General features: G+C 43.4%; 3 protein-coding genes across 3 annotated transcripts in view; 2 read left to right on the top strand and 1 right to left on the bottom strand.

Annotated features, from left to right (window-relative positions):
- LOC140730830 (uncharacterized) overlaps positions 1 to 21301 on the top strand; it is a 32572-nt gene extending 11271 nt beyond the window's left edge. The window contains exons 2-3 of the mRNA XM_073051775.1: positions 13530 to 13538; positions 20774 to 21301. Coding sequence (XP_072907876.1) covers positions 13530 to 13538; positions 20774 to 21173 — 409 coding nt within the window. The 3' untranslated portion in view covers positions 21174 to 21301. The remainder of the gene's footprint in view (positions 1 to 13529; positions 13539 to 20773) is intronic.
- Positions 1 to 25199, bottom strand: part of LOC140730144 (uncharacterized) — a 132308-nt gene that overhangs the window by 33855 nt on the left and 73254 nt on the right. The window contains 2 exon segments of the mRNA XM_073050276.1: positions 15542 to 15833; positions 20851 to 21104. Of these exon segments, the coding sequence (XP_072906377.1) occupies positions 15542 to 15833; positions 20851 to 21104 (546 nt within the window).
- LOC140730824 (histone H3) lies at positions 15383 to 16391 on the top strand. The gene has a single exon (XM_073051768.1). The coding sequence runs from the start codon at positions 15416 to 15418 to the stop codon at positions 15824 to 15826; it is 411 nt and encodes a 136-aa protein (XP_072907869.1). The 5' UTR covers positions 15383 to 15415; the 3' UTR covers positions 15827 to 16391.

Genomic DNA, 25199 nt, shown 5'->3' on the forward strand with positions numbered 1-25199 from the left:
CAACTGAATGTGGACACCGGAGGCTTCAGGTAATGATCTGCTAAACCTGAGACCATTCTCAGAGGAGTAGCTACTTGTTATGTAAAATGCCAGACCTGCAATTGGTAATCTCGTTAGACTCTGTCTGGGTTGCCTCATTTAACTGGTTTGGGCCAGTCAGAGTGTAAAGACACAAATACACAGGGCTGGGGTGAGCAGAGCCGTGAAACAATGTTGGCTGTAGCCCTGTACAATGACCAGTAAGAAGGTGACCTTGAGCCAATGGGTGGAGATCCAATGGTTCAATTGATGAGGAACCGTATTAGACTCAGGAGCTCCAAATACGCAGGGGCGATAACTCTCCAGCAGCCAGAGACCAACCATCACGGATAAGGAGGACCCCATGGACACGTGGAGATCGGAACCACGAGGAACGCTTGGCCAGCGTAGACTCCTTTCCCGGGTAATAGGTGAATGATGCTTTGACATTCATTGCTGGGTGGTTGGTGCAGAGAAACAGGGAAGTGTTGTTACACTCTCAGACAAGTGAACAGTGATGGATTTTGGGAAGTTGAGGCAGGCCCAGCCTTTCACAGTGAATGACAGGGTCCTGGCGAGTGATAATGAACAGAGAGATCTTTGGATACAGGAACATAGTTCACGGAACGTGACAACACAGCTGGACAAGGTAGTGATGGAGGTGCATGGAATGCTTACTTCATCAGCAAAGGCACCGAGAGGAGATGGGACATCACATTACAGTTGTACAAATCATCCTTTAGGCAACACCCGCAGTTCCCTGTGAAGTTCTTACACCACACTAGAGGAAGGATGTGAGTAATCTGGAAAGGTGCAGAGAAGATTCACAGGGATGTTGCCTGAACTGGAGGCTTTGAGTAATAAGGGAAGTCTAATGGCGGGGACTGTTTTCCCTGGAGTGAAGGAGGCTGAGAGGAGACCTGGCAGAAGTTTATGAAAGGTGTGGATAAGATAGAGTCAGAATCTTCTTGCCAGAGTGGAAATGTCAAATTAAGAAGGCATGGCTTTAAAGTGACAGGCTGAGAATTTAAAGATGATGTGCAGGGCAAGTCATAGTTTAGTCTGATTTACAGAGTGGTGGGGGACCTGGTATGGTCTGCCACAGGGAGTGGTGGAAGCAGATAGGATAGTGACATTTCAGAGGCTTTTAGACAGGAAATGGAAGGAAATGAATCACAGGCAGGCAGAAGAGATTCAGTTTCATTTGGCACTGTGGGAAGAAGGGCCTGTTCCTGTGTCGTACTATTTGGTTTCTGGGTCAACGACAGTGACAGAAAACTCTTTAGCCAGGGGCCCACACCAGTGTATCTGTGACAATGAGTAGGGTCCTCAAGAGTGTTGGGGAACAGAGAGTCCAAGGAGTACCAGTACATAGTTCTCTGAAAGTCTAGACAGGGTGCCGAGGAAGGCATTTGCCACACGGCCTTCATCAGTGTGGCTTGCAGTACAGGAGTTGGGACTTCATGTTGTCACTGTACAAGGTAGTGGTGAGACCACAATGTATTGTGTGCAGTTCTGGTCATCCGCTTACAGGAAGAATGTCATTAAGCTGGAAAGTGGCAGAAGGTTTAGGGGAGTCGGAAACGGGAGGACATCATGTAAAAGGGAAAAGACCCAAAAGGGACCCGAGGAGCAAAATTTTCCACACAGTTGGGTATATGGTACGAGCAGCCGGAGGAAGCTGCAGAGGAGAGTACGATTACAATGTTAACAAGTCTTTGTACAGGTACATGGATAGGAGAGGTTTTGAGGGAATGGGCCAAAGACTGACAAATGGGATTTGCACAGGTAGACATCTTGGTCAGAACGGATGAGCCGGGGCGAAGGGCCAGTTTCTGTCCTGTGCAACTCGGACTCTGTAAGTGAAAACTGGGCAGGACGGGAGACTCCCCACTCCAGGTGTAGAAGGTTCACATGTGCCAGGGAGGGATTTCAGAGGGGGGGGGGAAGAATGTTGCATTATTGATCAAGGAGACAGTCGCTGCAGTAATGAGGAAGGACGTCTCAGAAGGTTCTTCACACGAGGCCGTGTGAGTGGCGTTTAGGAATAAATAAAGTATCATACACATTGCTGAAATTATACTGTTAGTCTCCCAGCAGTTGTTGGGAGATTGAGGAGTAGGTATGTTGGTAAATCATACAGAGGTCTAATGGGAACAGGGTTACACCAGTCAGGCACTTTAACTCCTCCAAAATTAACCAGATCACCTCTGTGTGAAAGGATTAGAGGTGGAATTTTGGAAGTACATCCAGGACCATAACACATAGGAGAAGAAATAGGCCATTTGACCCGCACAAGGACTCTCTTTGCATCTCAGATTTTTAAATTTTCTCCCTGTATGGAAAATAGTACTGTATATGAAAACTGCTTGACCACACATGTCCTTGCAATAGAAAGCATCTGCCACTTCTTTCTCCAGTCTCCTAAGTCCTCCTGCAGACTCCCAGCTACCTCAACACTTCCTCCCCCTCCACTTATCTTTGTATTATCCACTGAAGCGGCCACAAAGGCATCGATTGTCAACAAAACCATTGACATATAATGTGAAAAGAAGCGGTCCCAACACCAACCCCGGCAGAACAGCATGAGTCACCAGCTGTCAACCAGAAAAAGTCCCCTTTATTCCCACTCTTTGCCTCCTATAAGTCAGCTAATCTTCTGTCCATGTTAGTATCTTTCCTGTTACACCATGGGCTCTTACCTTGTTAAGCAGCCTTACATGCAGCATCTTGTCAAAGGCCATAAGAAAATCCAGTAAACAACACCCACTGACTCATCTTTATCGATCCTGCTTGTTATTTCCTCAAAGAATTTCAACAGATTTGTCAGGCAACATTTTCCCTTAAGGAAACTCTGCTAACTTTGGTTTACTTTATCACGTGCCTCCAAGTACTCCGAAACTTCACCCTTCATAACGGACTCCAACATCTTCCCAACCACTGAAATCAGGCTAACCAGCCTATAATTTCCTTTCTTCTGCCTCCTTCCCTTCTAAAAGAGTGGAATGATACTTCAAATTTTCCAGTCCTCCAGAACCATTCCAGAATCTAGTGAATCATAAAGATCATTACTAATGTCTCCACAATCTCTTCAGCTATTTCTCTCAGAACCTTGGGGTGTTGGCCATCTGATCCAGGGGACTTAATCTACCTTCAGATCTTTTAGCTTCCCAAGCACCTCGTCTTAGTAATAGCAATTACACTCACCTCTGCCCACTGGCACACTTGAGTTCCCTCTCTTGGGATCCAGCACCACCTAGATTTTCCCAATCTACCTGCATATTGAAATCCCCCATGACAATTGTAACCTTATGCTTTTTACAAGCCTTTTCAGCTCATTTCCAATTTCCAACCCACATCCTGGCTATTGTTCAGATGCTTGTACATATTTGACTCCCATCAGGGTCTTTTTACCCGTGCAGTTTCTTAACTCTCCCCTCAAGGCTTCTACATTTCCCATCCCCTCTGCCTACCTGCCTCTCCTTTCAATACAATGTTTATCCTTGGATGTTAAGCTCCCAACTATAATCTTCTTTCAGCCACGAATCAGTGATGCCCACGACGTCATAATTACCACTCTGTAACTGCACTATAAGATCATCTACCTTATTGTATATACTGTGTACAATCAAATGGAACACCTTAAGTCCTGCATCCAACACCCTTTTCAATTTTGCCCCCATGGTACACTTCACCTCATCGCAATGACTACAATTTTGCCCTATCATCGGCCTGCTCTTCCTCACAGTCTCACTTGTATACCAACTGCTACATCCTCAGTCCTATCACTCGCTTTCCCACCTTCCTGCTGAATTGGCTAACCCCCCCCCCCCCCTCAGATATATGTGGCGTGTGGCCAAGTGATTAAGGCGTTGGACTAGCGATCTGAAGGTCGTGAGTTCGAGCCCCAGCCGAGGCAGCGTGTTGTGTACTTGAGCAAGGCACATAACCACACATTACTCCAGTCCACCCAGCTGAAAATGGGTACCGGAGAAGTGCTGGGGGTTAACCTCGCGATACACAGGCGTCCTATCTGCAGGAGAGTCTCGTACTCTGTTGCTTCACACCACGGAAACCAGCATAAGCAACGGCCTGATGAGCCTATAAGGCTCTGGACAGACTTTAACTTTAACTTAACCACCCCCCCCCCCCCCAGATATAGCAAACCTGCCCACAAGGATAATGGTCCCCCTCATGTTCAGGTGTAACCTATCATTTTTGAACAGTTCATGCCTTCCCCAGAAGAGATTCCAATGATCCAGCAATCTGAAACTGTGCCTCCAGCACCAACTCCTCAGCCATGCAATCATCTGCCTATTCTTACCCTAACTTTTTGTTCCCCGTCATGATCTCCCCATTCACCTCTGAGCTACAGAGCCAGACTTAGTGCCGGACAGTTGACTGCTGTGACTTTCCTCTGCTAGGTCATCTCCCCACCCCCCAGCAACAGTATCCAAAGAGGGGACATTTCACTTGTGATCACAATAATCTGTTGGACTGTGATATTGTAAGTTGCCTTAGGTCTGTTACCCCCGTCCGGCGCTGTAGGATAGTCAACATGGGAGCTGTGTAGCTTCAGTGGTAGAGGGTACTAGGCCTCAAGCCTCGGCCTTGCCTTCTGCTGCAGAACGGGTGAGGGACGTGGAAGGCTGCAGCGTAGTTGAGCTCGGCTGCGGCTTGGCCTCGCCCGTCGGTGCTGCCCTCTTGTGTTCAAGCGGTGGAAAGACAGGCTGGATTGCGTGCGTCTGCACACTGCCGGGAGACCGTACCATTGATCGCTGGGCACTATCACTCAGGGTCATAGACTATAGAGGTTTTTTCTTCGGGTGAATATGCTTGTTTGCATATTTTTATTGTCACTCGCTACTTTTGAATGGTTGCTTGCTATTTTGAATGTTTTGCACCTTGGCCCCAGACAAGTTCAGCTGTTCAGCTGCATGGTTTGAATAATTAAACGCTTTGATGAATTCCATCTAGGTTATCCACATTTTATGGTAACCTTACTACCAGTTTTGCAGTTATCAGTGAACTTATTTATCAACATTCACATCCATATTATTAATATACATGCCAAACAATGTGGGCGCGGGCACGGATCTCGACAGCACATCAGCCGACACAACTCAACGATCTGGGGTGTGCAGCCCCGCCCCACTGCCATGGACAGTACATTTTTACATTTTTTAAAAATTCTTTAATTTTTATTGAACACAAACAAAAACACTGAACATATGCTCAGAAAGCCAGAAAAACACACATAAGCAGCAACAAATATAAAACTATTAACTTTAAACAAACAAATAAAAAAGAAACTCCACTCTCAATAGAAGGAACTATATCTAAAAGGAGCCACAAAGCAAAACATTTAGAGAAATAACCCGAAACGTTGACAAATTTGTACAGTCTTTACAGCTTTCTGGTTATGGGAAGCTTTCAGAGTATTAATGTATAGTTTGAAGTCTGACGTAAAAAATATAAATGAAGGTTTCTTATTGCTGTATAACTGATATAAAATTTGCTGTAAATTAACAAAAGATTTATGATAAAAAATGATCCCTATGAGATTTGGTAATATTAGAAAACCAAATAAAACATTTTCAAACCAAAAAGTAAAATCCTCATTAATATATTGATCTATAAATTGACAAACATCAACCCAAAATGTTTTAACACATTCACCATCCCAAAACAGATGGAAAAAATCCTCTGGTTATAAACCACAAAAAGAACGGTTAGTTTCAATATCAGAATTAAACCTTGTCAAATAAACATTGGTTGGATAATATCTATATATAATTGTAAATGAAATTTAAAATTTTTTATTCCTCAATAAAAATTTATTAAATAAGCCCTAAATACTCCTCCACCTCAGATTCCCTAAGTGACTATTCCAAAAACTAACAGCTGTAGGAATAGAAGTAATGTCTTTTGGAAACAAACTTCTAATAACCATTTTTTTTTAAACATGGAGGAAAACAAATCTTTCCTACAGCTGTACTGGATGGATCTAAGTTGGGTAATTCAACTACCAAATATGATGTATTTCTAAGCAACATAATTACACCAGAGGGAATTGCATCCGTAACAACAGCAAATTCTTTTGGAGTCACAGGAAATTCAAAGGTGGATAAAAACTCAGTATAACTCAATAAAGTACCACTTGAATTAAATAACTGTTTAACTAACAAAATATAATTATCAGACCAACCTTTATAAAACAAAGATTTATTCTTATAAGTTATGTTGTGGTTATTCCAGACAAATTAACTATAAGGAGAAAAATTGTGTTTTTAAATCAAAGACCAAGATAAAAGCATCTGTTTATGAAACCAGGATAAACGGAGAGGAACTTTGTCTATTTTGTAATTACATAAAAGAAAAAAATTCAACCCACCAACCTGGGAAAAGACAAAAGTAGGAAAACAATTCCATATAGAAATAGGATTACGTAAAAATTTGTTTAATCCAACTAATTTTAAAAAGTGTTATTAAGACTCAAAATCAAGAAAATTCCAATTTTCTGATTAGTCAGGTTGCAGATGATATGACTCTTTTTAAAATGATGTTTCTGAAATTTCATTGGCTTTAAATTGTATTTCTGGGTTTTTTTCCAAAGCCTTAGGCCTCTGTTTAAATATTCACAAATGTGAATTGTTTCCTCTTAAAAGTTGCACTCAATCTATAATTAATAATTTTCCAGTAAAAGACAAAGTCACATATTTGGGGATAACTATTGTTAAAAATGAATGCATAAGGTGTGTGGATGATTTTCAACCTCATAGTCAAAACCAAAAAAAGATTAAACCAGTGGCTTCAAAGGGATTTATCTTTGAAAGCGCAAACACAAGGAAATCTGCAGATGCTGGAAATTCAAGCAACACACACAAAATGCTGGTGGAACGCAGCAGGCTGGGCAGCATCTGTAGGGAGAAGTACAGTCAACGTTTCGGGCCGAGACCCTTCGTCAGGGCTAATGTGTTTGTTACAGATGCTGCCTGGCTGGCTGCGTTCTGCCAGCATTTTGTGTGTGTGTTGCTTATCTTTGAAAGGCCGGGTTTTGCTTTCTAAAGCAGAATAATATATGTAACTTCCAGGCTAATATATGTAACTCCTTACATGTTGATTAAAAAAATCTGTAAATGGATAGACACCATGTTTAATTTTTTATGGAAAAACAAAGTTCATTATACAGCATATAAAAAATCTGCCAGGGAAACTACGTCAGTGAAGAGTGGGCCCTCTGTGACATCAGCACGCAAAGGGTGGGCAATCGCGGGTATCACGTGATAGTAAATCAGCTGAGAAAAAAGGGAGCTGTCAATCAGAGGAGCCGTTGGGAACCTTGTGAACGTTGTAAATAGGTCACAAAACCCTTTATGAAACAAAGAGTGACAGATGTACGCCTGACCCTGTAGGTTTATCCATATTAACATGCTGTCCTCTGAAAGGCCGTGTTTTCAATTGAAGTAATTCAAAGTCCATCTGCTTTACCGGTACAATAAAATAGGTTGTTTCCGTTTCCCATGCTCATGTCAGCTCTGCAAACTGGATTGACATCAGTGTGTGGGATAAGAGCTCCCCACAACTCAATTGCACACCCCGGCTCTAATTTTAGGCCACTCTTACTCGTTCTGTGCTCTCCCACCAGGGGAAGTAGGTTCCTTGCTCTTTTCGGATCAGATCCATGAATTTCAGTCCCATGACAGAGTTTATCCAGGTCTCTGTCCTTGAAGTGCTGGGTTTGTACTGCTGTTTATTGGTGTAGTACAGGTCTTTGTGCTCACTCCACAGTGTGGAGAGTTCTGTGTCCTTATGGTGAAGGATGTGAATTTGTAAAGTCTCTTGTCCATGTCGTGTAACATTTACTGTTTCTGTACAGTGTAGTGTGGGGGTTTACTGTGACTGGAGGTGCAGGATTGCAGTCTGTACACTGAGTCCTTGCAGTACAGTTCTGGATGTTGTATCATCTGGGTCCTCACACTACAGTGGTCTGGTGGTGAAAATTACATCTATACCATGTGGGGAGTTGGAAGTCCTGTGGCTCTACAGTTACAGGGGTTGGAAATGGTTGTGTCGGTACAATCCGCTGCCGATGTGTGATCGTAAGGTACAACACTCTGTGTCGTGAAGCCCCGTGCCCACACACTACCACAGGGGCAGGAGTCAGTCACAGGACCCTCAGGCCTGGTCCACAATTCCATACCATGGCCAATCGGCACAAAGTCTCAACTCCTCTTCTATATCAGTCCACCTTGTCTCAATTCCCTGATCTTACAAACAGTTATCTCCCTTTACTCCCTTCAGTGATTCAGACTGTAAACCCACTGGACATTACACAGGACAATAAGAAACAAAATTGAAACCTTAAGAGCAGAAATAGCTCACCTAATAAATGGATAAGCCAAGCAAAAAGTTAAGAGAAAAGCTAAGGAAATACTAAGGAAGTATAAGATCCATAAAAGAAATGATGAACCTAACAAAACTTTGTAGAATTTATAGATACACAAAAACAAAAGCTTGGTCCATACAAATAGATACATGAAATGTGCTGGACAAAAAAAAAACATTATCATCTGTTCAGGAACAATGAAAAAGGTTTATACAGTATATTGAAGCTGAATTCGATGCACAGAATTACCGACAAGCACAGAGATAATGAACTTTTGGTCTAATCTCTGATCAAACAGGGTGACACACAATCAAAAAGCAAATTGGACTAGGGAAGAAAAAGAGTGCACCCACACAACTGAAGACATTGAGAAGTTACAATGGATATGCTAAAAATGGTTACTAAAAAAACCCACAACTGGAAAAATACCAGCAATGATAATATTCAAAATTATTGGTGTAAAATGTACTTGCCTTCATCTATACCTATTGATGCATATCAACAATATTATTAAAAATCCTGAAAATTTTTTGACAGAGGATAAAACCTCTCACTTACCTAAAGAAGAAATCACATCTGACCCATTTAAGTATTGTAGCGGTGTGCTGCACACAGCGCTGGAATAATGACACGCAGACAGTGAGTTGCAGTTGCGTTAAAGCGTTACTCAAACTTCGCGGCCTCGCTTTTAAGCCTTCCCGTTTCTGCCCTCCCCAGGCGGGAATGCTGTAGGGGGTGCATATTCACAGTCCCTTCCCGCGTGCGGGCTTTTCCCGTTGCTGGTGAAGAAGGCCTGGCGCCCTTTTTGGGTCCGGCCTCCCTGCCGGTGTGCACTGTTTTGTGAGCCGGTTCGAGTGCGCTGGAAAGTGGGTCGCCACAGTATCATCCCATTTACAAACTATATATAAAATTGTAACATCTTGCAAATAATCGCCACTCACTTAGATAACCACAATATACTTACAGGAGAGTGGAAGGGGCGCTGTAAGATTATGTAAGGATGTAAAGAACAACTGATAATAGATTCTGTATTTCTAAATCAAGCCTAGCGGAAAAGTAGAAATCTTTCATGTTGTTATAGTGGCTACCAAAATGCAGTTGATTCTGCCCCACAGCCAATACTTGTGAAATTCTTACAACATCTGATGAAGAATTGGCAGCACTCTGATCTAGAAGGATTAGGACTGAGACTCTTTTGGCATCAGTACTGAGCCTAAGGTCGCTGACAATTTTGGTCAGGGCCTTCTCGATGCTGTGGTTTGCTCTGAAACCTGACTGAAACATTTCTACAATATTCTTCAAATTCAGAAAGTTGTTGAGTTGGTTGAAAGTTACTTTGTCAGGAATCTTTCCCGGGCAAGGAGGATTTGATATTGGCCTGTAGTTAACTAGTACCTCACTATCACAATTAGGCTTTTTAAGTAAGGGTTTGACAACTGTAGGTTTGAATGTATCTGGAAAATTCCCATTTCAAGGGAAGTGTTAATAATTTCCTAACAGAATCGAAAATACTATTAAAAGAGAGTTTTAAAAAGTGTTGTAGGGACTGAGTCGAGACAGAAAGTAGACAGTTTACTCTTCATTCTAATCTTCAATAGATACATTTAATGTCAGAGAAATATATACAATATATATCCTGAAATTCTTTTTTTTCACAAACATCCACAAAAACAGAGCAGTGCCCCAAAGAATGAATGACAGTTAAATGTTAGAACCCTAAATCCCCCCAACTCCCCCCCCACATAAGCAGCAGCAAAACAATGAACCCCTCCCCCTCCTCCACCAGTAATAAAGCACTGGCACCCCCCCCCCCCCCCCCACCGAGCACTTATAAAGTTCTGAATCAGAAATACTTGTAAATGTTGACACAACAACTGCTGTCTTTTTACGAGGCTGGCTGTAGAGCAGTATCTGTAGCTATACTCTCCGTATGGAAGTAATTTTGTTGATAAAAATATTGTTAATGGAGGGAAAATACAAAAATCTGAGGCACAAAGGGACTTGGGAGTCCTCATGCAGGATTCTGTAAAGGTTAATTTGCAGGTTGAGTCTGTGGTGAGGAAGGCAAATGCAACGTTAGCGTTCATTTCAAGAGGATTGGAGCTAGGACGTAATGTTGAGGCTCTATAAAGCACTGGTGAGGCCTCACGGAGTATTGTGAGCAGTTTTGTGCCCCTAATCTTAGAAAAGATGTGCTTAAACTGGAGAAGGTTCAAAGGAGGTTCACAAAAAGGATTTCAGGACTGAATGGCTTGTCAGATGAAGAGTGTTTGATGTCTCTGGGCCTGTATTCACTAGAATCCAGAAGAATGAGGGGTGACCCATTTGAAGCCGAGTGAATGGTGAAAGGCCTTGATAGAGTGGATGTGGAGAGGATGTTTCCTATAGTGAAAGAGAAAATATGAGAGGACACAGCCTCGGAATAGAGGGACGTCCTTTTAGAATGGAGGAAGAATTTGTTTAGCCAGAGAGTAGTGAATCTGTGGAATTTGTTCCCACAAGCAGGTGTGGAGCCCAAATCTGATATATATTTAAGGCCGAGGCTGAAAGATTCTTGATGGTTCAGGACATGAAGGGTTAAGGCGAGAAGGCAGGAGTGGGGAAACTAGATCAGCCATAATGGAATGGAAGAGCAGTCTCAATGGGTCATATGGCCTAGTTCTGCTCCTATATCTTGTCGTCTTATCATCTCTTGAGTTTGCAGACAGAATTGTTTCACCATGATGACATTTTAGTAAATGATTTTTTTTAACCCTAAGTGTTTAATACATTTATAGACAATAGACAATAGGTGCAGAAGTAGACCATTCGGCCCTTCGAGCCTGCACCACCATTTTGAGATCATGGCTGATCATCTACTATCAATACCCGGTTCCTGCCTTGTCCCCATATCCCTTGATTCCCCTATCCATAAGATACCTATCTAGCTCCTTCTTGAAAGCATCCAGAGAATTAGCCTCCACTGCCTTCTGAGGCAGTGCATTCCAGACCCCCACAACTCTCTGGGAGAAGAAGTTTTTCCTTAACTCTGTCCTAAATGACCTACCCCTTATTCTCAAACCATGCCCTCTGGTACTGGACTCTCCCAGCATCTGGAACATATTTCCTGCCTCTATCTTGTCCAATCCCTTAATAATCTTATATGTTTCAATCAGATCCCCTCTCAATCTCCTTAATTCCAGCGTGTACAAGCCCAGTCTCTCTCACCTCTCTGCGTAAGACAGTCCTGACATCCCAGAAATTAACTTTGTGAATCTATGCTACACTTCCTCTACAGCCAGGATGTCCTTCCTTAACCCTGGAGATCAAAACTGTACACAATACTCCAGGTGTGGTCTCACCAGGGCCCTGTACAAATGCAAGAGGATTTCCTTGCTCTTGTACTCAATTCCCTTTGTAATAAAGGCCAACATTCCATTAGCCTTCTTCACTGCCTGCTGCACTTGCTCATTCACCTTCAGTGACTGATGAACAAGGACTCCTAGATCTCTTTGTATTTCTCCCTTACCTAACTCTACACTGTTCAGATAATAATCTGCCTTCCTGTTCTTACTCCCAAAGTGGATAACCTCACACTTATTCACATTAAACGTCATCTGCCAAGTATCTGCCCACTCACCCAGCCTATCCAAGTCACCCTGAATTCTCCTAACATCCTCATCACATGTCATACTGCCACCCAGCTTAGTATCATCAGCAAACTTGCTGATGTTATTCTCAATGCCTTCATCTAAATGTTAAGTTATCTAAATGTCAAGTTATTGTTGAAAGAATCAACCATTTCAATTGCTGAGCAGCTGAGTTGACATGGTCCAGATAAATGAGGCATCTTAATAAAATTTAAATAATGTTGCAGCACCAAGAAACAATTTTTTAACTGTAAATTCTTTTGAGGTATTTGTTCCAGGCAGCAAAGTATCAAAAACTACACAAAAATGATCAGAGATAGTGGTATCAGACAGAGAGACATTAATAATATTTAACCCTTTTGTCGTTACTGAATCAAGATTATTACCAAGGCAGTGGGTGGGCTCAGTGACATGCTGGGTAAGATCCAGGTTGTCTTGTATGCTCATTATTTCATAAAGTTCGCATTTGAGAGATCATTAATATGAATATTGAATCACCAATGATGACAATCCTGCCTTAGTTCAGTATAGTAGAAGATAAGAATTCTGAGAAATCAGAGAGAAAACAGGCATTGGATTTAGGAGAGTAATAAATTTTACCTCTGTATCTGAAAGGATCTATCCCACAAATTTTAAACATATTATACTTCAAAACTTGAAAATTTTTTGACAGGCAGTAGATTGCACCTAAAAATGTTCTTTGAACACAATGGCAAGTCCACTACCTCATCCACTAAGCCTTGGTTTGCTGAATCTGTCACAGTCAAGGGGCACCGTTCAGATAACTGACTGTACACATTTGGCTTTAACCAGCTCTCAGTTCAGAACTTAAAGTCAAGGATGGTAGAGGAAATAAAACCATTTATAACAACAGCTCAATTGAAAGGGATCTCACATTGGAAAAATCTAGCTTAAACAGATAAGCTTGGAGTGGTACAACAAGGGAAGGTAGCTTTTAGTGCAGAAGGTTATTTCTGTTAAACAGAAGAAATTCTGCAGATGCTAGATATCCAGAGCAAAACACACAACACGCTGGAGGAACTCAACAGGTCAGGCAGCATCTTTGGAAGTGAATAGATAGTGTTTCGGGCTGAGATGCCTTCTTCAGGACTGAGAAGGAAGGGGGAAGATGTCATAATGAAAAGGTTAGAGCAGGGGAAGGAGACTAGCTGGAAGGTAAAAGATGAAGCCAGGCGGGTGTCAAAGGTCAAAGGCCGGAGAAGAAGGAATCTGATAGGAGAGGAGAGGGAACCACAGGAGAAAGGGAAGGGGGAGGGAAAGTAATAGGCAGGTGAGAAAAGGTAAAAGGTCAGAGTGGGGAAGAGAGGAAGGAAGGAGGAGAATTTGTTTACCAGAAGAAGAAATCGATATTCATGCTATCAGGTTGGAGGTTACTCAGAATATAAAGTGTTGCTCCTTCACCCTGGCGGTGGCCTCATTTTGGCACAAGAGGCGGCCATGGACTGACACGGTGGTACAGGAATGCGAATCAGAGTTAAAGTGTTTGGCCTCCGGGAAATCCTGCTTGTGGTGGATGGTGTGGAAGTGGTCCCCCAATTTATGATGGGTCTCACCAATGTAGAGGAGGCCACGTCGGGAGTACCAGACACAATAGATGACCTGAACAGATTCACAGGTGAAGTGTTGCCTCACCTGGAAGGACTGCCTGTGGCCCTGAATTGAAGTGAGAGGGAGGTGTATGGGCAGGTTGCTTCGGCTGCTTGCAGGGGTAAGTGCCGGGAGGGAAATTGGTGGGAGGGAAGAATGGACAAGGGAATAGCGGCAGGAGCATTCCCTGTGGAAAGCAGAGGAGGGGAGTTAAAGATATGTTTGTGATAAGGGGACGTGAGACTGGACCCAAATGCAGGACGCAGGCACTGAAGTGCTGGGGGCAGGACAGGACAAGCTAAAGGACAGGACAAGGGGTGGAGACCGTGGAGTTCAGAGATGATCTTGGAGTTCAGAGATGCTCTCGAGGCTTGGCTAGAGGCAGGGGTCTAGAGGCTTGGCTAGAGGCTGGGGTCTAGATAGGCACCAAGATGATGGCATGAACATCAATTTCTCAAACTTCCCACCTCTTTTCATCACTCCCCATTCCCATTTCCCTCTCTCACTTTATCTCCTTATAAGCTGCCCATCCTTCCCCTTCCCTTATTCCACGGCCTTCTGTCCTTCTATCCCAGGGGTGTCAAACTCATTTTAGGTCACGGGCCGGATTGAGCAAAATGCAGCTTCATGTGGGCCGGATCAGTCGGACGCGTGCGAACGCAGCTTTCGTTGCCTCCGTTTTTTCAGCCTGCTCTCATGTGTCTCAGTCTCTGCTATAATTACAAAGTGTTTCACTTTACAAATTCCGTTTCTTATGAAGAAGCCTGCCGAATAAACACTAAAAACCCTGAAAACCTGGTACCTGAATAAACTCAGCATTAGCCATATCATACGCCATAGGCGCTTCGATTACTGGGGCCAGCTTTAATAGTAATTAGATATTATCTCGCGGGCCAAAGATAATTCCACCGCGGGCCGAATTTGGCCCGTGGGCCTTGAGTTTGACATATATGTTCTATGCAATCCCATCCTTCTCCAGCCCTGTATCTCTTTAACCCATCAACTTCCCAGCTCTCTATTTTTCCCCTCCAGATTTCACATCTTGTAGTTCTTCCTCCACTCTCCCGCTTTCTTACTCCACATTTTTTCCAGGCCCCAAACATCGACTGTACTCTTTTCCTGACCTGCATTTAGTAACAACACACACAAAATGCTGGTAGAACACAGCAGGCTAGGCAGCATCTATAGGGAGAAGCGATGTTGACTTTTGGGGCCTGACGAAGGGTCTCGACCCGAAACGTCGACATCACGTCTCTCTATAGATGCTGCCTGGCCTGCTGTGTTCTACCAGCATTTTGTGTGTGTTGTTGTTTGAATTTCCAGCATCTGCAGATTTCCTTGTGTTCGCTCTGCATTTAGTATGTGTGTGTTACTTGAATTTCCGGCATCTGCAGATTTTCTGTTGTTTGTGATTTAAATGAAGGTGAAATCTGATAATTCATGATTCTATTTATTGTAAGAAACCTGGTTGCTCTTGAAATTGGCGGCAATTTGAAATTGAACTGCACTCACTGCAGTCTGATTGGCTGAATTCTGACCCTCTGTCACCAGTTTCCATATTTGGTCACAGGCAACATTCCCCACCACCTCCTCCCACCGGCCAACTTCACACTGGAAAAGACAGCCAATAGAAACGCTAGGACCCTGTAATTGACATCTTCCTTACAACCAATCAGAAGGAATTGGGCGGCCCTCCATCAATCATTTAAAAGCCGGACCCGGCGTGTGCTCCGACCACTATTTGACGAAGCAGTTAGATTAGTGAAGGAGAATGGCCCGGACCAAGCAAACAGCGCGCAAATCCACCGGAGGGAAAGCTCCCCGCAAACAACTGGCCACCAAAGCGGCGCGGAAAAGCGCCCCAGCCACGGGTGGAGTGAAGAAGCCCCATCGCTACCGGCCCGGCACCGTGGCTCTGAGGGAGATCCGGCGCTACCAGAAATCCACCGAGCTGCTCATCCGCAAACTGCCCTTCCAGCGCCTGGTGCGGGAAATCGCTCAGGACTTCAAGACCGACCTGCGCTTCCAGAGCTCGGCCGTCATGGCCCTGCAGGAGGCCAGTGAAGCTTACCTGGTGGGGCTGTTTGAGGACACCAACCTGTGCGCCATCCACGCCAAGCGAGTCACCATCATGCCCAAGGACATCCAGCTGGCCCGCCGCATCCGTGGGGAGCGCGCCTGAATCCGGCCTCGGCAACAAAAGGCTCTTTTAAGAGCCGCTAACTCAGCAATGGAAAGGGCTATCATTTCCTATTCATTCAGCTTTTGTGTTAACTGCATGCTGTTTCCCTCTGACCTTCCTCTGTTTTGTGTAATAATTCAATTATTCATCCCGGTTTCTACAGACCGAACCGATCAACGCTGAGTCAGCCGTTGGGTTAACGGCAGCGCGAACACCAGAGGTAAACTCCCTCGCCGTCAGGGAGTCTCTTGCCGTGTACAGTTGGTTATTGTAGGGAAGGTTTCCAGTTTTTGCTGTTATGGGGAATGTACTTTAATAGATGCAATTTCCCAGTCGGGGACACAACCGTCTGCAGACGCAGGAATCCCCTTTCTTTCACGCTGCAAACTCGCCTTAAACCGCAGTTTAAAATGGTCAGTGCAGAACCTGATAACGTTTATACACCGGCCGAGCGCGAAAATAAACTCTGGATCGGATTTTGGAACCTAAATGTGCAGTAACATTGAATATATCGAGTTAAATAACGTTTGGGCTGTTACAGTGAAATAAATCTTCATCGAATTAATTAGCCAATGCATATTCTTGCAGTCAACGGTTCAATAACTTTTTCGGCGGGCTTTTCAAATTTCAGTCCATCCGGGAAACAGGTTTCGGCGCTTTTCTAGCTGCTCTCTGTTCATTGGCGAATGAGGCCGCTCTCTGATTGGGTTATTGCGCTCACCATAAAAGAATGGGAATTTAATCTCCAGACCCTTAATTGTAACAACCGTGCTCTTCGTGACCCGATACAGTACCGCCCAGACTGTGTTCAGAACAGTTCCAATAACTACCGACCTCGTTTACCGGTTTCTTTGAAATGTAATCGCACATTAAAGAGTTAAGGCGCTGAAAGAGATGGGAAAGCTAGGAGACAGATTGACCTTCAGTGCGGAGAGACAAGGAGGGGTAGAGACAGAGTAGAGGATTCTAGCATGGTTCCGAAGGAATGGAAAATTGCAAATGTCACTCCAATCTTCAAGAAAGGGGGGAGGTAGAACAAAGTAAATTATAGGACAATTAGTCTGAGCTCAGTGGTTAGGGAGCTGATTGTTAAGGATGTGGTTTCAGGGTACTTGAAAGTACATGATAAAATAAGCTGAAGTCAACATGGTTTCCTTGAGAGAAATTTGTTGAATTCTTTGAAGAAATAACAAGCAGTGTAGACAAAGGAGAATCAGCTGATGTGTACTTGGATTTTCAGAAGGTCTTTGGCAATGCATCACACATGAGGTTGTTTAACAAGTTAAGAGCCATGGTATCACAGGGAAGATACCAGCGTGGATCGAGTATTGGCTGATTTTCAGCAGGCAAAGAGTGGGGAGAAAGGGAGTCTTTCTAAATGGCAGCAGGTTACTAGTAGTGCTACATAGGGTTCTGTGTTGGGATCGCTTCTTTTTACATTATATGTCAATGACTTGGGGGATGACTTTGTAGCCAAGTTTGTGGATGATAAAAAGATGGGTTAGAGAGGCAGTTAGTGATGAGGAGCAGAGAGACTACAGAAGGACTTGGACAGGTTAGGAGAACGGGCAAAGAAGTGCAGATAGAACACAATGTTGGAAAGTGTATGGTCATGCACTTCGGTAAAATAAATGAAGACATAGATTATGGTCTAAATGGTGAGAAAATTCAAACATCTGAGGTGCAAAGAGACTTGGGAGTTCTTGTGCTGGGTTCCCCTAAAGTTTAATTTGTGGTTGAGTCGGCTGTGGGGAAGGGAAATGCGATGTTAGCATTCATTTAGAGAGGACTAGAATATAAAAACAAGGATGTAAAGTCGTGACTTAGTGTGGTACTGGTGAGGCCTCACTTGAAGTGAGCGGTTTTGGGCCCCTCATCTCAGAACGGATATGCTGACATCGGAGAGGGTTCAAAGGAGGTGCACAAAAATGACTGAAGAATTGAAAGTCTTATGAAGAGCATTTGATAGCTGAGTCTGTATGCATGGAAATTCAGAGGAATTATACAGTGAGCTCATCATTTTCAGTCTGCAGAAAGTTATGCAGAAGATTCAGAGGAAATTTCTTCACTCACAGAGTGGTGACAAGTTCTAACCTCTCATCACAGGGAGAGTGAGAGGTGAGCAGCAGGGATGAATTTAAAAGGACAGATGTGGAACAGGAACACGGGCAGGGACCAGTTGGAGGAAGTGGCCACTCTACTGTACATTGGGCCTGTGGTAGAGACGGTAAGCACTTGAGATACAGAATTTGAAATAGCACAGATTTATTTGTCACAGATCCACAATGTTAAACTCCAGTCTAACTTAAGGCCAGCAACAGCAGAACAAAGGCTTCCAATACCCAGTGGTCAGGGGTCTGTCCTGGGTGTGATGAGCAGCCACAATATCTGCAAAATCTGATATTAACAATCCCTCATGAATTTGTAACTGGATTCAGTCACCATGGTGGTTAAAAATCTAACACAAATCAACACAAGGAAGTCTGCAGACACTGGAAATCCGAAACAATACACACAAAATGCTGGAGGAACTCAGCAGGCCAGGCGGTGTCTATGGAAAAATATAAACGATTAATATTTCGAGCCAAGATCCTTCTTGAGGACCGAGAAGAAAGGGGGAAGATGCCAGAATGAAAAGGTGCTAGGAGGAGAAGGGGGCTAGTTGGAAGGTGATAGGTAAAGCAGGTGGGTGGGAAAGGTAAAGGAATCTGATAGGAGAGAAGAGTGGACCATAGGAGAAAAGGAAGGGGGAGGGGAGGCAGGGGGAAATGTAAGGCAGGTGAAAAGATGCTAAAAGGGCAGAGTAGGAAATAGAAAAATGGAGGATGGGGACAGAACAGTATTTTTTATTGGATGAAGAAATCAATATTCATGCCATCAATTTGGAGGCTACGAAGCTGAAATATAAGCTGTTGCTTCTCCACCCCGAGGGTGGCCTCATCTTTGCACAAGAGGATGACATATACTGACGTGTGGGAATGGGAATTAAAATATTTGGCCACTGGAAACTCTGATTTTTGCAGATGGAGCATTCTGTGAATGGGCGTCATGAATTGTCACCTAATTTATGACGAGCCTCACCAGTGTAGAGGAGTCTGCACCAGGGGCACTGGGTACAATAGACAACCCCAGCAGGTTCACAGGTGAATTGTTACCTCATATGTTTGGGGCCCTGAACTGAGGTGAATGGTCATCTCTGAACTTTGGACATTTGCAGGGATAAGTGCCAGGAGGGAGAGCAGTGGCCAGGGATGAATGGAAGGGAATCAATGAAGCGGGGGGGGGGGGTGGCGGGGAATAAAGATATATTTAGTGGTAGGATCACTTTGGAAAAGGCTGAAACTGCTGAGGATGATGTGTTCGAAGGGTAGGCTCATGGGATGGTAGGTGAGGGCAAGAGGAACTCTGTCACTTAAGGCAGTGGGAAGATGGGGTGAGCGTGGATGTTTGGGAAATGGAGGAGATGCAAGTAAGGGCAGCATCAATAGAAGGGAGAGAACCCTCATTCTTTGAAGAACGAAGACATCTCTGATATCCTCGAAATGAATTCTATATCCTGGGAACTGATTCGGAGGAGGCAAAGGAACTGAGAAAAGGGAATAGTATTTTTACAGGAGATATAATGGGAAGAGGTGTAATCAAGATCACGATGCAAATTGGCAGATTTATAAAAGATGATTGAGAAAGGGAAGGGAGGTGTCAGAAATATACAGCTTATTTGATCTTCTTCCCTGATGTGAAGTTGCTGGTGTTTTAGCAGGTGGGATGACAATAAATCTCTTTGTGGGATCTACTTGTTGTGAACTCACAGACACGCACACGTATTTGGGTTCTCCATGCTTCGAAACATCTTCTCCACATTCAGGGTTCGGAGGCATTCAAAATGCTGGTGAACAGACAGACACAGCAGAACTGACGAGCTGTTGTGTTTGAGATTCCCATACACAAATCACTTGCCTTTTATACTTTGTAAAATGTCTACAAAAGGCGTCAATGTGAGAAAAAAAAACATTTCAGCTGAGATTATCTTAGTCTCTATGGTGACCTCTAATATCACTGTTACAGTGAGGCTCATCGCAATTTGAAGGAACAACACTTTATCTTCTAACTGGACACAGTCCGGGCATCTGGACACAACATCAAATTCTCTGCCTCCCTGTCTGTATCGGAATGGGTCACTTCTGTCCTTCATCAATCGGTGGCTTGGCTCAGTCTGTCTCTCTCCATTAGTATAGCTTCACATTCTGTGTCTGTCCCACAGACGTACTAAGAACACATTGTATTTACACGGCTGCTTCTGGAGACTTCCTGATTATTGTGACCCTCAAGAGTAGGTGATTAGGCTTTCTCGTTCGAGGATGACAAACTGGAATCAGTGAGTGGGTTGGAATCAGTGGGTCGATTTCAGACTGGAAGGAGGTAACTTTTGGAGTATCCCTGCGATTGGGTCTTGACCTCAGTTGTTCACTGTTGAATGACCACTGTTTAATCTGATGTCTAAGTTCCACCCATATCGTCTCACTGGATGATCCCAAAAGAATATCCTCTCTAAGTAGTGTCCTGATGTTCTCCCCAATCAAAAATGCAACGCCCCTTCCACTCTTACCTCTAATTTACAGTCTTTTTAAGGGGTTCTATTACGTTTCTTTGTTTTGTGACTGCCCTTAAGGGGATGAATCTCAAGGTTATATATAGTATACGTACATTGATAATAAATATACTTTGAAGTTTGTTCAAATTTCATGTCCTTTTGGGGAGTGACAGTTATTTTTCGCGCTTCTCCTGCTGCGTTCTGATCATTGGAGAATCGGACAGCTCGCTGATTGGGTTATTCCATATCACCAATCGGAGAAAGCATTGCACCACCAATCGTAAGTGTTCTTCCGCAATCATCTAGAGGCTATAAAATTGGCGAACACAGAAACATTTCCTCATTCTTTGTGAAAGATCGGCTAAAATGAGTGGACGAGGGAAAACCGGAAAGGCCAAGAGCAAGCCCAAGTCTCGCTCGTCCCGGGCCGGACTGCAGTTCCCGGTGGGCCGTGTTCACAGGCTCCTGAGAAAGGGTAATTATGCTGAGCGGGTGGGTGCCGGAGCCCCGGTCTATCTGGCTGCTGTGCTCGAGTATCTGACGGCTGAAATCCTCGAGTTGGCCGGTAACGCGGCCCGGGACAACAAGAAGACCCGCATCATCCCCAGACACCTGCAGCTGGCCGTCCGCAACGACGAGGAACTCAACAAGCTGCTGGGACGGGTGACCATCGCTCAGGGTGGGGTGCTGCCCAATATCCAGGCCGTGTTGTTGCCCAAGAAAAGCGGCGCGCCCGCCAACCCCAAGGCCAAGTAAAGAGATAAAGCGACAATTTAGAAACCCAAAGGCTCTTTTCAGAGCCACTCAGATTGTCTGTGGAAGGGCTGAGCACCGGCTGGGGTGGGTCCGGGGGATTTCCGATCTGGGTGTCTGTCGTAGACAACAAGCAACTTAAACTCCTGGTCTACATCGTTTCCCCCCCCCCCCTAAAATAATCTACATTTATCTGTACTCCCTCCCATTCCCGGAGAGTTTCATTTTACCGAAAATTAAGATTTTCGCCGTCGTCTCTACTTCCTTTTTACAATATTTTTATTCAGAAAAAGAACAAGATTTACAGAGTGCAACACATAGATACATCTCAACATAAATTGTGTACATTCATATATTGTAATAAAATTGATCAAAATGTTAAAGCATAACACATAAAGGTATACCACTCTGTAATCAAAAAATTAAAGATAGGTCATAACATCATAAAAGAAATTGTTTACATGAAAAAAGTCTACCAACTACCAAAGAAAAAAGCTGATGGATGATAATGGATAATTAGGGAAAAAAACATTCGCTTAAGAGAAGCGAATGATCTTTTATGTTTATATACATAAAAGTCTGTGCACTGTTAAACTTTATAAATTGGAAAAGTATTTTAGGAAAGGTCCCCAGATATAAAAAGATTGTTTTGAATTTAAGACTGAGCAGCGGATCTTTTCTAAATTTAAATAAGACATAATATCACGTAGCCATTGAAGATGTGTAGGAGGGGTAAACTTCCATTTAAGCAAGATTGCTCTCCTTGCTAAAAGAGAGGTAAAAACTAAAACCTGTAGGTTAGGAGTATTTAAAGTTATATCTTCATTTGCAATAATACCAAACAAGGCAGTAAGGGGATTTGGGTCAAATTGGACCCTAAAAAGTTGTGAGAGGGTATGGAATACTTCCCGCCAAAACTTTTCAATTTTAGGGCAAAACCTAAACATATGAATTAAAGAGGCATCAGCAAAGTTGCATTTATTACAAAGTGGAGAAACATTCGAATAAAAACTGGACAGCTTCTGTTTAGAAATGTAAGCTCTATGAACCACTTTAAATTGTAGAAGAGAATGACGAGCACAGAAAGATGATTTATTAACCCGTTTAAGAATTTTATTCCATCTATCATCCGAATTCTGACAATTTAGGTCATCCTTCCAAGCTTATTTTATCTAAAAGGTCTTGTCTAGAATCAATCAACAAGTTACAGAAACCGGTAATAGAACCATTAACAAAAGGTTTTAAATTTAAAAGATCGATCAGTAAATTTTTATCAGGACCTATAGGAAAAGTAGTTAATTGGAAACGTAAGCAATCTCTAATTTGAAGGTATCTGAAAAAATGTGTTTCTTACGTCGTCTCTACTTCCTGACTTTGTGCAGGCGGCTCTTGATTGGCAGTAAATCGCCTAATCTGATTGGTAAATGAGCATTCCCAATCAGAGAACGGCCTCTTTCACCAATGAACAGGAGCCAAGAGGAAAAGCACCAGAACCAACCGCCGAAATCGTGAAATTTGAAAAGGAAAATAATTTCATAGAACAGTCAAAGTAAATAATTAAATGTGAGTGAGTAGAAGCCATCACGTGATCCTGATCCATTTATAATAGAGGCTGTATGAATTAAGTTTAATGGTGAAAGTAAATATATTATCAAAATCTGTACACAATATTCAACCTTAAAGTTCCAAACACACTTTTCCACTGTCACATTTGATTGGTCCTATTCTCTCACATCTTATCCTCTTGCTCTTCACATACTTGTAGAATGCCTTAGTGTTTTCCTTAGTTCTGCCCGCCAAGGCCTTCTCATGGCCCCTTCTGGCTCTCCTAATTTCATTCTTAAGCTCCTTCCTACTAGCCTTATATTCTTCTAGATCTCTATTGTTACCTAGCTTTTTGAACCTTTCCTAAGTTCTTCTTTTCTTCTTGACTAGATTTACAACAGCCTTTCTGCACCATGGATCTTGTACCCTATCATCCTTTCCCTGTCTCATTGGAACGTACCTACTCAGAACCCCATGCAAGTATCCCCTGAACATTAGCCACATTTTTTTTCCATATGCTTCCTTGAGAACATCTGTTTCCAACTTATGCTTTCAAGTTCCTGCTTGATAGCCTCATATTTCCCCTTACTCCAATTAAATGTTTCCCTAACTTGTCTGTTCCTATCCCTCTCCAGTGCTTTGGTAAAGAGATAGAATTGTGATCACTATCTCCAAAATGCTCTCCCACTGGGAGACCTGACACCTGACCAGATTCATTTCCCAATACCAGATCAAATACAGCCTCTCCTCTTTTAGGCTTATCTACATATTGTGTCAAGAAACCTTCCTGAACACACCTAACAAACTCCACCCCACCTAAACCCCTCACTCTAGGGAGTTGCCAATCAATATTTGGGAAATTAAAATCTCCCACCACAACAACCCTGTTATTATTACTCCTTTCAAGAATCTGTCTCCCTATCTGCTCCTCAATGCCCCTGTTACTATTGGATGGTCTATAAAAAACACCCAGTAGAGTTATTGACCCCTTCCTGTTCCTAACTTACACCCACAGAGACTCCGTAGACAATCTCTCCATGACTTCCTCCTTTTCTGCAGCTGTGACACTATCTCTGATCAACATCTAAAGCCTGGCACTTGAAGTAGCTATTCCTGACCCTGAGCCATCCAAGTCTCTGAAATGGCCTTTGAGACTGTGTTCAGGAACTGAAGCTGCAGCTCGATGACCTTCGGCTTGTTTGGGAAAATGAAGCAGTGATAGACATGAGCTACAGGAGATGGATAAATGAGTGACTGTCAGGAGAGGAAAGGGGGAACATCAGATAGTGGAGAGAAACCCTGTGGTCAACCCCCTCAACAACAAGTATTCCATTTTAAAAACACAAAATGCTGGCAGAACTCAGCAGGCCAGACAGCATCTATGGGAGGAGGTAGTGATGACTATCATTTTGAGTACTTTTGTTGGGAATGACCCACCCTGGGGGAAGCAACAGTGGCCCTGCCTCTGGCACTGAGTGTGGCCCTGTAGCTCAGAAGGGTAGGGAACTAAAGAGGATGGCAGCAGTAATAGGGGACTCTAGTCAGAGACAGATAGGCTATTCCGTGGACGCTAGAAGGAAACACGGATGATAGTTCTCCTTCCAGGTGCCAGTTGTGACGAGATCTGAAGGATTATTAAACATGGACTGTTCCTTTAAAAAGAGAGAGAGAGCTAAGAGCTTGTGCTATTTTAAAGATGAGAGAGAGAGCAACAAAAGCCTGTGAGTTGCTTGGATACAGCAAGGTGAACCTATATGATGGACAGCTGGTGTTCAGCAGTTGTAGAATATATACAAGGTCAACTGGCTTTGTAAGCGGACACACCAGAGACACTGATGACACTGACACTGGTTGAGCTTTGTGTGCCCACAAGGTCTCACAGTGTGGACAAAGGGGTGAACGGTGGAAAGCTATTGGTGTGTTTAACCCTTGCCTGGGTTGATAGCTGTACCATGTGAAAATGGCATCCTCTTTGTGTGGTCACAGTCGATGACTTTAATTAGTTTCGGGAGCAGGAGGACGATGTGGAAGATTCGATGGCATCAGCACTGGAAAGACAAAACGTCTCCCTCTTTCTCTTCAACCTACTCAATTCAATATCCAGAACTGAACTGACTTCATACCTATACCATCGTAAGACTGTATCATTTATCACCTGAGCTGGGAGAAGCTTGGGAACTTTATTTACTCACTTATATATGCATTTACTCTGCTAACCTGTTAGTCTTATCTTGTTTTACATTACTTTATCACGTAGTTACTAATAAAATAGAGTTTATAATAGAAGACTCAGACTCCAGGTGTGTCCATTTCTGCTGGTCCTTTTTAACCCATTACGGGGTATGTAACACAGTCTTCAAGTTGCTTTTGGATGTATCCACTGTATCCTGAAAAGGGAGGGTGAGCAGCCAGAAGTTGTGGTACATTTAGGTAGAAAAAGGGAGGAGCTCCTCAATAGAAGGATATAGGAAGTTAGGAAGGAAA

This window comes from Hemitrygon akajei, chromosome 7 (assembly GCF_048418815.1).
Source record: "Hemitrygon akajei chromosome 7, sHemAka1.3, whole genome shotgun sequence".
NCBI lineage: Eukaryota > Metazoa > Chordata > Chondrichthyes > Myliobatiformes > Dasyatidae > Hemitrygon > Hemitrygon akajei.

What these genes read in the sequence shown, in the direction of transcription:
- LOC140730824 (XM_073051768.1), top strand. Translation starts at nt 15,416, where the DNA reads ATGGCCCGGACCAAGCAAACAGCGCGCAAATCCACCGGAGGGAAAGCT.